The 12,869-nt window shown below is 48.3% G+C and overlaps 1 protein-coding gene across 1 annotated transcript; it reads left to right on the top strand.

Annotated features, from left to right (window-relative positions):
- Positions 1-1,324: 1,324 nt before the first annotated feature.
- On the top strand, positions 1,325-2,228 carry FPOAC1_012873 (uncharacterized protein; the record flags this gene model as incomplete). Its single annotated transcript, XM_044857216.1, has 2 exons — positions 1,325-1,990; positions 2,043-2,228. The coding sequence occupies 2 exons, from the start codon at positions 1,325-1,327 to the stop codon at positions 2,226-2,228; spliced, it is 852 nt and encodes a 283-aa protein (XP_044701399.1).
- Positions 2,229-12,869: the final 10,641 nt, after the last annotated feature.

Here is a 12,869-nt window from a genome sequence, read left to right as displayed (position 1 = left end):
GTGTACGGGGTGGCGGTGAGTTAGTCTAGACCATTGGAGCTCCAGGAGCTGGTTGCCAATCAATCCAATCCAGTCCAAATCTTCGAGAAACCCAAATCCAGTCCAGTCATTTTCCGACAAATCCAGTCCAATCCAAATTACCTCCAATCCAATAACATCACTGGCTGAGAAGTGTGTCAAGGTTCAATTGAGCTCGGGCTTTGCGGCTTTCTTTGGAACCATGAGTTCCAGCGCTGATTCATACCTTCATTTTTGCCAAACGAACTTTTATATCTTGGGTATCTTTGACCTAGATATAGTACCAAAACATTTTTATTCATAGAAAGGCAAAAGCTTAGGGCTGTAAACAGGCCATGCATACTTATGAATTCAGGTTAAGCGTTGGTTTTGTCGTGATATTTAGATTGCCATTGCTCTATTGCTACATGTAAGTCCTGATTCTGGTAGGATGATCCTAGGGTTTGGGCTTAATGTACCCTGAGACAGCTGCTAGTTGGATTTCGTCCATTGGAATTGTGTTTATGGCGACCTCTCAATAGATCATAATAGAGACGTCATTGTGACGTTGACATTAGGTTTAGCTGGTGGTGTCATGGATATCAAGTCTGCTGATTTCTAGAGCCATTGCCAATCACTAAGACGTAGAGCAATATGAGTGCAACCCACTCCCCCTAAAGCTGGCTGACAAAACCCGCTGCTACTGGGCAGCCTCTGTTTGAATATTTGATAGGCTTCGAAAGAAAGTTTAATGGGATCAGGAGCCCGACTTTACTTCTGTGACGAAACTCTGACAACATCACCAGCTCTTTACATAAGGGCCCAAGCCAATCAAGTGAGGCACACTGGCCTTTAGCTCAAATCATGGTCAAATCAAAGAAGTCGAACGGAACCCTTAAAAGTAAGGAGTTAACCAGTAAGAACAAACCAATTCATAGGAAGACTGTCAGTTTGGTAGTGACGAATTACCTACCTGTTCGGATTGATCGGTAGGTGAAACCTGTTGGAACGACTGGGATGGTATGCTGGTAGTGTAAAATTAGTACATAGACCTCTACATCCTGGTCGAAGTGCATAGCGGTATGAGTCGACCAGGCGTATATTTGTTCAAGACCGGCAATTTCGGCAAAGAGGATGCACTAGATAAACCAATCCAGCATTGCAAAAATGAGGGTGACTCGGAGAATGGTGAGGGCCGCTAGGTGCTTGTAGGTGGTATTTATCAGTCATCATGACGAATATTACATCATTGAACGCTTGGTTAAATTTGAGTATTTGGCCATGACCACCTTGCTGTAAGATACCTTCTTCAAAGATATTCTACAAAATGGGAATCACACAGATCTCTACTAAGAGTCTCAGTCACCTACAGGCCTTCATGCCAATTCGTAGCGTGAGTTTCGGCACTAATCAGCCTCCTGATGCAATTCGACAGCTCATCCACCGGTGGCTCACTGATGAAGAGGCCGAAAACATCTTGTTGAGGTTCCAGAAAACCTGTATACCCAACCGCCAGGTACTATGGAGCGGCATGTTGCGTGAACATGCTCAGCGATGGGCCGATGCGCATGGATTTCAAACATTGACAACCGCGCTCGGTCCACTTTTGTATCGTGGTGACCTGAAATGTCCTCTAAGACAAAAGTCTCTGGGATATATTCATGGCGCTTCTGTCATTTTTGCATGGTTCGCCTCCCATGGTGATCTGGTGACAGTACTCTCACATCCCCCACGCCTCCTTTTTCACCCTTCTGGACAAACATTTTACCAACTGTATGAAGAGCCTATTATTAAGGGCAGGATGGGGAACCGGCCCGTGGGAAGGCTTGACACGGCTCACCCAGCCATCAAGACAGCTAGCGATTTCACATATGAGATTTGGCCGTATGATAACTCGTCGCTCTGGATAAAGACGTTTGGAATTCCGGATATTGAATTCGAGTGGCGCAAAACCAAAATAGCTAAACCCAAAATACCGGTAAATATTCATGGAGTACGAAGTAGAGAGACGTATCTCTGGCTCTTACATACTGACTTATTAGCAGCAGCCAGTAGCAACCTCGAGGTCAATACCATCGCTGGCTTTGAACAGCACAGAGGCTATAGAGCCTCCTAATAAGCCAGTGGCTTATGCAAAGGACGTGGTAGTAAAAGTAGGACAAAAGGAAAAGAAGGAAGCGTCGAGTGCGACAGACAATGAAGGGGAGAAACAATTACTAAGAAATTACTGAAGTGCGACACTTGGATGGGCAAACAGCCGTTGGTCAATACGGTAGTGACAAGTAATGAGAAAAGCGTTCGGAGGAGTAAGAGAAGGAGAAAGAAGAAACGCGAGGTGGTAGCTACCCAAGCTCAACTTAACACAAAGCAAGGGCAAAAGAAAACGGAAAACGGTGACAACGACGAGAACTAAAAGGCACCGAAGGGGGAGCAGAGGCTGGGGTGAATATGATGTCTTTAGGGAAGAATAATATGTAACTAGCGGTTATTTAGTAGCGCTACCATAAGACAAGTAGTCTTGGGAGGTTACCTCTTGGCATTGCTTGCACTTGATGGTTCAGAGAAGTTATTGACCTAATGCTTCAGAGCAAGGCTGATACCACAATCGCGTACAATAACGGATGAACACTAGTCATTGAACAACCCAAGGATGTGCACCACTCAATTCAATCAACTGAATGGTTCGGTGGCGGTGAGTTGACCTGGTCAACCACTCTCTCCAGTGGCGTTGATCAATTATCCGTCAAATTGAGTTGAATGGACACTGGCTGAAGTCGTTGATCTCCAAGCTGAGCTATTTCCCTTTTCTTCACATCCCACCTCCACCCATGATCCTTCTTCCGGCCCATCACCACTACTCGTGGGTTTGACTAAAAAGGAACCCCACTCATAGAGTGGGCGGCAAAATTCTGGGACAAGGGCAAAATTCTGGGACAGCTGATGGGTTAGAAATAGGGGGGAAATTAGGAAATCTCTGGCTTATACTTCTAATTTTATCGCAATCTATTCGAAATTTCTGCTGTGACTCAATTGAAAAGTATTGAAGCTGTCGCCAAAAGTATTTTATTATGCGAGTCATATTTGCGGTGGTATTGCGGCCGAAATTGTGAACCTTGACTGCGGGCCAGTCCAGCCGCGTTTCCTCGCCCCACGATGCCTTCACCTCTGCCTCTGATCTGGCCGCCAACGGCGCAAGGGATGTCGATCTATTATTGTGTGTGCCTTTGGGGGTGTAATGTATTCATGATTCTGTGATAAGTGGAAGAAAAATTGGTCTCGAAGCTGGGTAAAGGAGCAGGAAGAGGCGGCAACTCGGGCTCCTCGATATCCTGTGACAGATCTGTGACGGGTGAAGGTTCCCAAGGGATAAACTAGTCCGTACTGGTTTATGTTGGCAGAGTCGTAGGGCGTTGTCACTGAGCAGTTGCGAAGTGTCACGTCTCCTAATAGTGAATAGAGCGGGTAAGGCGTATTCAGGTAAGGAAGTTTTATTGATAGCTGGTAGGCCATCGTACTATCTAGCGCTAAGCGAATGTATATATACTACTGGTGTTGTGGTGGGAGCGACGATGTTTGAGGTCGTCGTCGGTCCTGGAGCGACGCGGTCCTGGAGCGCCGTCGGTCCTGCAGGTGTCGGTCCTTTATTGATTGGATATGGTGATGGGGAAATTGTGGGGTAGTGGGAAGTGAGTGTGGGGTACACGTGACGTAGCCGCTCAGATCGTAACAAGATCAATAAAATCAGGGCCTTCTTCATCGATTTCTGAGTCATCAGAATCCCCACAAGTGAGGCTATCACGAACAGGGGATGCTCTGCAATCATCGTGGTCCATTTGGTGCAATTTTCTATATTTCATGCTGGATGTTCATATCCCTTACGTATTTTTCCAGCTCTATTTCTACTCATTCATCAAATGTGTAGTTGGTACCGCCAATACACTTATACGAGATCTTCTCCAGAGAAATCACTTTGATAAGCCCGAAATCTGCATCAACTGCCTTTGACATGCACTCAGTAGGTCGTGTTGAAATACATTTTAGTTCAAAATCCACGCCCACGACTTCATTTAATCATTCAGGTTACCAGACTGGGTGTAAGACAACATGTCGCCAGGGTAAACTGTGCATGTGATAGAAAATGCCATTCACAATTCTTTGTACCCCGCCGAACAAGACAGTATTCGTCAGCCATAATAGGCCTCTATATTCTTGAAAGGAACAAGAGCCCATTTCATGTTGTGAAAGCGTCTTTCTCTCTTATCAGATCATCACAACTGTATATGGCCTGCTTGTGTCTTGCTTGTGTCTTGCTTGTGTCTTGCTTGTGTCTTGACCGAAATTGTCCGAAGTGGCTCGAAGTAATCATAATACAGTTCGTTACTTAACACCCCTTTTCGCACTCGCCATGCGTGGAAACTGTTTTCTCTAGCAGTGGATGTGTTTCATCTTGAACCTATAGCGAAAATAAAGTCTTTTGTATGCTATCAATATGGCGGAGTTTGGTTTTGAAGATGAGGATTTGGCTACCCTAAAGGGTAAGGTTGTTCTAATCACAGGTACGCATGCATCAAGACTACCAGCACCTCCATTCCCTGCCGCATATTGTTGCATACTGTTCAGCCATCGGCGTTGTGTTTGATTCGCAAACATATGATCGCTAAAATATCTCAAATAGGTGGTTCATCTGGCATAGGTTTGGCTACTGTTCAGACTTGCGTATTGTGATATGCTAAAGTGATATCACACTGTGCTAAAGTGCTAAAGTGATATATATCACCGTGAATATATAGTTATCACACTTTTTTTCAGCTAACGTACATGATAAGCGGGTGCAACAGACAAGCGAGTGCAACAAAAAATCCCGCAATTTACATCTTCTCAACTTAATCAATTAATTTTCAACCACCAAATATGTCAGACCCAAATATTGAGGCTAGGATTCTTCTTGCACTTCGTACCCTTCAAAATGACCCAAAATTAAGTCTCCGACGCGCCGCAGGCATCTACCAGGTCCGTTATTGGACTTTATATCGCCGACAGAAGGGTATCCTTTCTACGCGTGATTCTATCCCAAAATCACGCAAACTATCTGATCTAGAAGAACAGATCATAGTTCAGTTCATTCTCGATCTGGATTCGCGAGGGTTTCCCCCGCGACTGCGTTGTGTTGAGGAGATGGCTAACCGATTGCTCGCCGACCGCGAGACGCCGCCTGTCGGCAAGCGCTGGGCCTCTAACTTCGTCAAGCGACACAAAGACCTCAAGACGCATTTTCCCCGTAAATATGACTACCAGAGAGCCAAATGTGAAGATCCGACCATTATTCGCAACTGGTTTAGGCTCGTAGCAAATGTAATTGCGAAGTATGGCATCCGACCTGATGAAATCTACAACTTTGACGAGACTGGCTTTATGATGGGCGTTATTGCGAGCGGAATGGTCGTCACAGATGCTGAAAGGCGTGGAAGACCAAAATCAGTGCAGCCTGGAAACCGGGAATGGATTACAGTCATTCAGGCGATCAATGCCAGTGTTGCGAATAATATAAACAATACGTATATTGGCAATATGGAAGCTTCGCAATATTATTGTATTGCCAAGTGGTGCATATTGTATTAGGCCATATGATGTTGGCCTATATTGTATTGTATTGCCAAGAACCCAATACCATGCAGTACCCACCTGCCGGTCATACCCACCTACCGGTCAGCGAAAAAAAAAATCCCCCATACATAATGCACGTTTGTAACCTCATGGGAAAAAATTAATAAAAATAGTAAAAATAAGTTAATCACTGGAGTTCAGATCAAAATTGGATCTATTTTAGTATTCTCTAGGTCTCTTAACCTCACGCCCTGTGCGGGTGCGTACGACACCTAATTCTTCCCTCCCTGAATATGACCTCTCATCCTCTTCCATCCCTCCCACCTCGATCACATCCTCAACAACACCCGCCCCTTCAATTGCTTCGTTTGGCTCTGAAATTGTGTCACCAGCCGCTAAAGCCTCTGCCAGCATCATAAATTTCTTATTGGGGTTCGGTACCGCCTTTCTCTTCTTACCTCTACTCAACCGGCCAACTTCCTCCTCCAGGCTGGCTATTCTGGTGCTCAAAGAGGCGATCTTGGACTCTTGGGCTTCAAACCCTTTTGATATCACAGAATACCGCCTTCTGGTAGAGGGGCTCTTGTTCTTCCCCAGGTCTCTGATGTGACGGCTGGTCTTTGGCGTATTATCAGAGTCGACTTGCCCGTCTCTGTGGCCGTCTGATCCAGGCGTCGTTTCCTTCTTGTCTGGCTGAATCTCAGGATGCATGAGCGCTTTCCGTCGTGAGATCGGCCAGTTTCCAGTCACTCTCCAGCCCGAAAGGATGTTTTTCTTCGTCATACCCACTTCCCTGGCTTTGGCATAAGCCTTGATGAAGTTGACCTTGTCCACCGGCGCAGAATCCGTCAGGCTTGCCAGTTTTTGGAGTTCTTTTCGATATGCAGCCTTGGATGCGTTGAAAACACCATTATCCAGTGGCTGTAGGCCATGAGAGCAATGTGCAGGCAGGTAACAGCAATATACGTTGTTCAAAAAACACGTGGCCATCCACTCATCCTGGATTTTCAGTCAGCGGTATTTCTGATCGAGAACAGGTAGACACCCACAGATACATGGCTCCCATGGCCATCTAATATTATAAGCCTTGCATCTGACTCATCTGCTGGCTGAGTTTGGGGCAGATAAACCTCTTTGAGCCACTCGACCGCGATATGGTTGTCTGTCCAGCCGTTATCGGACGTGATATAATACCAGTCGGCGATCTTGTTAAACTCATCAATAAACCACTGCTTCTGAAGTTCTTTGCCCTTGAAGATAATTCCCGGCTTTAGAAGACGGCCATCTGCAGTGACGGCTTCGATAAAACTAGTCCAAGTGCGGGACTGCGAGCCTTTGAGGAAGGCCTTCCTCCTGGGATCGCTACTGCCAATTACCAAGGAATCCAAACCTAGATTTGCAATTTGTTGGTAAGTCTTGTATCAGAAGTGGTCAGTACTCACCAAATCCAGCCATGATACCGCCCTCGTCAACATTAACCGTGTTCTCAGGCTTGATCCAGCCATATTCTCTCTCCCGGATATCAAAGTACCAATTGACAGCCATTGGGGTAAAAGAATTGAACCTTGCAGCTTCCTGGCGTTTTCCTACCTTCGTATCGATCTCTGGATGGCGTTTAATAAACCTGGCTAGCCAGTGTACACCGATAGGCCTTTCCCGGCCCTGCTGTCTCAACAGGGCAGCTACGGTGGCGCGAACTTGACTGTGGGAAGGAGCATAGCCCAAGGCCTCTTGTCGAAGTATCCATGTAACTAATCTAGCCTCTTGGGATTTGTATAACAGCTGGGCAGGTTGGGTGACCTCGGACTTTGACGGTAGGCCTCTTAATCGGTCAGACAGAGTGGTTTGGGGCATTCCATGCTTCTGGGCGGCCTGGTGCTGCGAGAGGTGATTATCTGTAACATCCAGTATAGCTTCAATGACATCATTCTCTTATAAGACTGTTGAGGCATTTTCAAGGCGATTAAAGGAAGCTGCTACAGATAAAAGTTTGATGAAATTTCGGGGAGGCTGGGTGATGAAGGAGACATTTCGAGAAATTTTACATTAGTGCCATGCGACCAAACTGCTTGTGTAAAATACAAATGAACATGCCAATATGAAACAACATGAAACTCTCAGTAAGACACAATATGTTCCATGTAAATAACTTCAATTTTGGCCAAGCACTGTGCAAGCGAAGTTGGACATTTTGTATGGGGAATTTCTTTTTTCGCTGACCGGTAGGTGGGTATGACCGGCAGGTGGGTACTGCATGGTAATTCAGCTCAGGTGTTTAGCCCGCAAAAGATCGCCCAAGCTCAGGGATGGACATCTTACGAACGGGAATCGAATCGATAGATTCATTCGATGCCAAGTCTTACGAATATCGAATCGAATTTCTTGGCGTTCGATCGAAAATCGATCGATTCGGTCGAACGAGTGACGCGGCTCGTTTTAGCGTCACTTCTTGAACCCGTCAACCGGCCCCTGGCGGTACCTGACGCGACCGAGCGTGATTTGTCGTCTTGAAGGCCCAGGGTCCGTGTAGGTGCTAAGATGTTAGTGTATACCGGTACATCTAAACCCCCGAGATTTACAGGTCAGAATAGGTATCGTGCAACTGCAGTAATCATGCTTGGCCGCAACCCACAAACGACTACTTTCTAAAATATCAAAAGTAATTTATTGAATGGGACCATTTCCCAATTTCCACGAGGACTATGTCAAGCGTGGGCGAGGTTGAAAAGCGAATCCTCGTGGCCATGAAATGCTGTTTAGGGGTTACTTGCGTAGCTGTGGAAGAATACGTGAGTACCCTGGTATCTTTCTAGCACATTGGTATAGGGTAGGCCCGTCTTGCAATTACTCCCCCATGAACATCCATCTAAACACATGCTGGTTTTCTGTAGATTGGAAGTAATGCAAACAAAAACTGCTCCATTTAGACATCTCCCTCAAGAGCTTTCTATCGGCGTCAGTGTTCTCACGCTCAGAAGACCATTTCGACCTTGAAGTCTCACATGTCTGTTGCATCTTCAACCTGTATTGGTCGACTAACTGTCCAGACCCAACATAGTTATTCCCCGCTTTGGTCACAGGAACTTGCGGCCAAACCCAGCCAGCCCCTAGGTGGATGTACTAGCGACTTCATAATCCTCCCGCAGCTGCGACCACTTACAGCATTAAAATTACGCTACACCTCACGTGGCAACACGACGAGCTCCGGCCAGCTCAAACGAGCTCAAGAGCCCATTCAGAGGCGACGCCAGGATGGAACGAGACGGGCCAGCGCGGAAGGAAAGTTCCAGTTGTGTGCCTCGGTGGTCTGTGCACGACGACATGAGCCAATAGGGGCACTTTGAAACCAGATGACCAGGGACCATACCAGACTGGGCTGTCAGAGTCTGCCGACTTGAGTGACAAGCCCTTCGATTTCATTGGTTGCTAGCGCAGGTGTATATAGCACCTGGAGAACCGTCGAGCACCAGTGATTGAGCCAAGAGGCGTCTTCGCGTGGGTAGTCGGACATGGTGCGCGAGGTCATTATTCTCATTGCTGGCGGATGCCCCTTTCATTCGTACAAGACTTAGCCAATGTAACGGAGATGGCGACCTGGGATTTTTTTTTCGTTTTCGCGTCGACAACGCGCGTACATACGCGTTATGCTGGCCTCACTGAGTTTTTCTGTCATGGAAGCGGTATAAGTTGGGCACCGGCGAAGCCTCGATGACTCCAACCTTCCTCTACAAGCTGGCTCGATTCGCGCGACCGACCTAACGTCACGATGCCCGAACCATTCTCTTCAAGCCGTCCCCCATCGATTGGGTCAGGCGCAATGGAGTGCGTCGAGTACTCGTCTTCGCCGCCTGTGTCTTCTCCAGGAATCTCGTTACCAGCGACACCATCACTCCGTTCTCGCGGAACGGCTGCCGACTTTATTCAGGTTGATTGGACACTTTGGGGCCGCCAAGAGTGGGCCAAATGGCCCGGATTCGAGCGCTATACTGGCGGTCAGGACACGAGGGCGTGGTGGCAGCAGGGTTCAAATCCACGACACTACACTAGCACTTCTGGTGGATTTATGATCACATAGCGATCCGTGCACGAGTGCACAGATCTTGTTGCGCCACGTGCAACCCCTGTTTCCACTACACTGAACCCAGATGTGTCGTGGATTTGAACCCTGGGTGGCAGCAATATGGGTATCGTGTTGAGGACCATTCCACCTCGCGGCAGGGCAATAAGCTCAAGTGGATCTGTGCCGACTGCTTCGCCCGAGGCTTCAAAAAGAAGTCTGACTTCTGCTTCGTCTGCTCGACCGGAGCCGCTATCAAGAACCACCTTCGCAACGCCCACGGGATTTTGGTAAGTACGTGCCTTTCGTGGATAGCTCAGCAACATGCGTGTTCATTTGGCAGGCCCCAAACGACGTTGCCCGGGGCGTGCGAGCCTCATCTCTGGGCGGCCAGACTATCACCCACTTCATCGATGCCGACTTGAATAATCCTCACGACCAGTTTCTTGTCAGCAAGCTGCGTGGAAGATTCAGCAGCAAAGGCCTCCGAATACTCCTCCTCGACTGGATTACCTACCATAATCTGCCGTTCAACATTGTCAATACCGAGCGGTTCCAGCGGATCCTTCTCTACGGTAATCCCCTCATTGATGTGACCCACATTCCCTCTGCGAAGACGCTGCTTCGCATGCTCGAATCCGAGTATAGGGGTGCCGTTGGGCCGGTAACCGAAGTATTGCGCAGCGCTCGATCCCAGATCCATTTCTCCTTCGACGGTTGGACATCCAAGTCGTACACTTCGTTTCTTGGGATCAACGCTCAATTCATTGATAACCACTTTGTCCAACACCGAATCCTCCTTGGCCTTCGACCTCTCTCGGGCAGACACAATGGTGCTTCACTTGCTGATGAGGTCGCTGATACGCTCGCATTCTGGCAAATCAACGGGTTACCCGGACAAGATTGGCTACTTCACGCTGGACAATGCTGCCAACAATGACACCTGCATGGACGGTCTTGCCTTTGAACACGGCTTCTCACCTGAAGAGCGACGGATTCGCTGCGCTGCGCATATCTTCAACCTCTGCGTGCGGGCAATGCTATACGGTTCGAAGCGGGAGAACTTCGCGGCAATCATCGCTGCGGATGGTGACGATCAAGATGACGATGAGGAGCTTGTTGATCAAGCTATCGACGAGGCCCTGGATGTAGAGATGGAAGACGGCACGGACGAAGACTTTGAAGCGAACACTGCCGTTGGTATCCCAGAAGAGGACCTCCTATCATCCCACCCAGCTCCGGAGGAGATCAATGGAGCCACTTTCAGGGAGTACAGCCAGAACGGCGCCCCAGGAATGCTTTACAACACCGGGATTCAGCTGCGAGCGAGTCAACAGCTGTACGAGCAGTTTCTTCAGTCTCAACGCAAGGAATCTGGCCATGAATCAACACTACACTGGGTCTTCAACAATGCCACCAGATGGAACTCGGACATGCGGATGATGGAGAGGGCACTTCGTCTCCGCTCGGCTCTCAATACCTTCTTCAATGACGTTCAGAACCGTTGGGAAACTGAGGGCCTTGGTGACAAACCGAAACCGGCAGTTCTGCCTTTTGAAATCGCCACCAAGCAACTTCAGGGCGACGGTATTCCCGGCGCGAGGTTGACGTGTGGTAGTTTCGATGAATACTTCCCTGTCTTCGAGATCCTACTTGACCACCTCGAAGGTGCTATCGAAGGTACAATCTTTGAATAAGTTGAGGATCCAGTGAGCAAGGAGAAGAAGGACGTCGAAGTCTCCATCTACGACGGGCTCGATAGCAGAACCCGTAGATTGCTCAAGGTCTTTATCAAGCTCGGATGGAAGAAGCTGCACAAGTATTATAACCGTCTGACTAGCGCTGCTTATGTCGGCGCTGTTGTCTTCAACCCGGCGAAGAAGTGGCGCCTTCTCGATCAACTGTGGTCTCGAGTGCCTTTTCGTAAGGCTAAGAGTTGGTGATTAGAGTACGAAGCCAAGCTCAGAGAGATCTGGGAGAGTTACAGGGAACGCGATGTTGACTGCGAAGTCTTCGCTACGTCTGACGAGGCCTCAATGGATTACATTGAGCGGAGACTTGCTAGGAGTGTAGCTGGGCCGCCATGCGCCCAGGGTTCGTCCTTGGCAGCGTCCAGTGGCCGCAAGAGCACCCGGAAGACGAAACACACGACAGCGGGAGCGACTGCTGATGACGAATATGCTCGGTACTGTGCTGAGGATGTTGTCAACAGTCACCACTACAGGAGTAGACCGATTGACTGGTGGAAAATCAACAGGAATCGGTACCCGCGGCTGTCTCTGATGGCGATTGATATGCTCACCATCCCATCGTCGTCTGCGGAGAGCGAGAGGACGTTTAGCAGTGCAGGGCGTATGACGGCACCATTGAGAAGCCGGCTGAGGAGGGAGATAGTAGCGATGGCTCAGTGCATTCGATCGTGGAGTAAAGCTGGAATCTACACGCCTTCACTGCCGCTGGTTAGCCTCAGTGATGATCAATGGGTTGACGCACTTGCGTCGCTGAAGGGACGAGTGACATTTAATCTGCCTATTACCTGTCTTGCACAATTGAAAATGTTCTGCGACGCCTCATCTACAGCTGTGATGTTCTCTAAAACCCCTCTGCATCTCTTACCCTTCGTACGTCGGGGTATGAAGTCATGAATGCCTGATGATGATGACAACGATCCATTTGGCCCTAGGTCCTATTGGTGTTTCGGTCTCCGCCGGGATTAGGTCTACGTTCGATCGGGTTCGAATCGAATTCGATCGAATCTTGGCATTCGATAGATATCGAATCTACGGAGGACACATTCGATTCGATGCGAATCTACAGGACAAGAATTTCTTGGCGTTCGATTCGATAGATTCGTAAGATGTCCCTGCCTGGTTTCCATGACCACGATTTCTGTGTTTGTTCCTATCGACACAGTTCCGAAAAGAATACTTTTGGCAAGCATGCAGCATGATGTAGCAATAACAGAAGGCTTGATCCCGGCAAACTCTGGATGATAAAGCGAGATCTCCGACAGGTATGCTGCCATACTAGCTAGCTCGCCGCCCCTAGGTTCTCCTACGAGCAAAAAGTCCAGGTAATGGTCCGTTGTCGGGTGGCCCATCACCCAGTCTAGAGTGTACAAGATTGAGACTTCCATTTGCGCTATCATATGTTCATCAAAGATGTCGTGACACAGCTTCCTTATATCACGAACCGACAGAGGTATGAGATT

The sequence above is a fragment of the Fusarium poae genome (assembly GCF_019609905.1).
Source record: "Fusarium poae strain DAOMC 252244 chromosome Unknown contig_1, whole genome shotgun sequence".
Taxonomy (NCBI): Eukaryota; Fungi; Ascomycota; class Sordariomycetes; order Hypocreales; family Nectriaceae; genus Fusarium; species Fusarium poae.
Note: the sequence above shows the minus strand (reverse complement) of the source record. Positions and strands in the feature narration are given on the sequence as shown.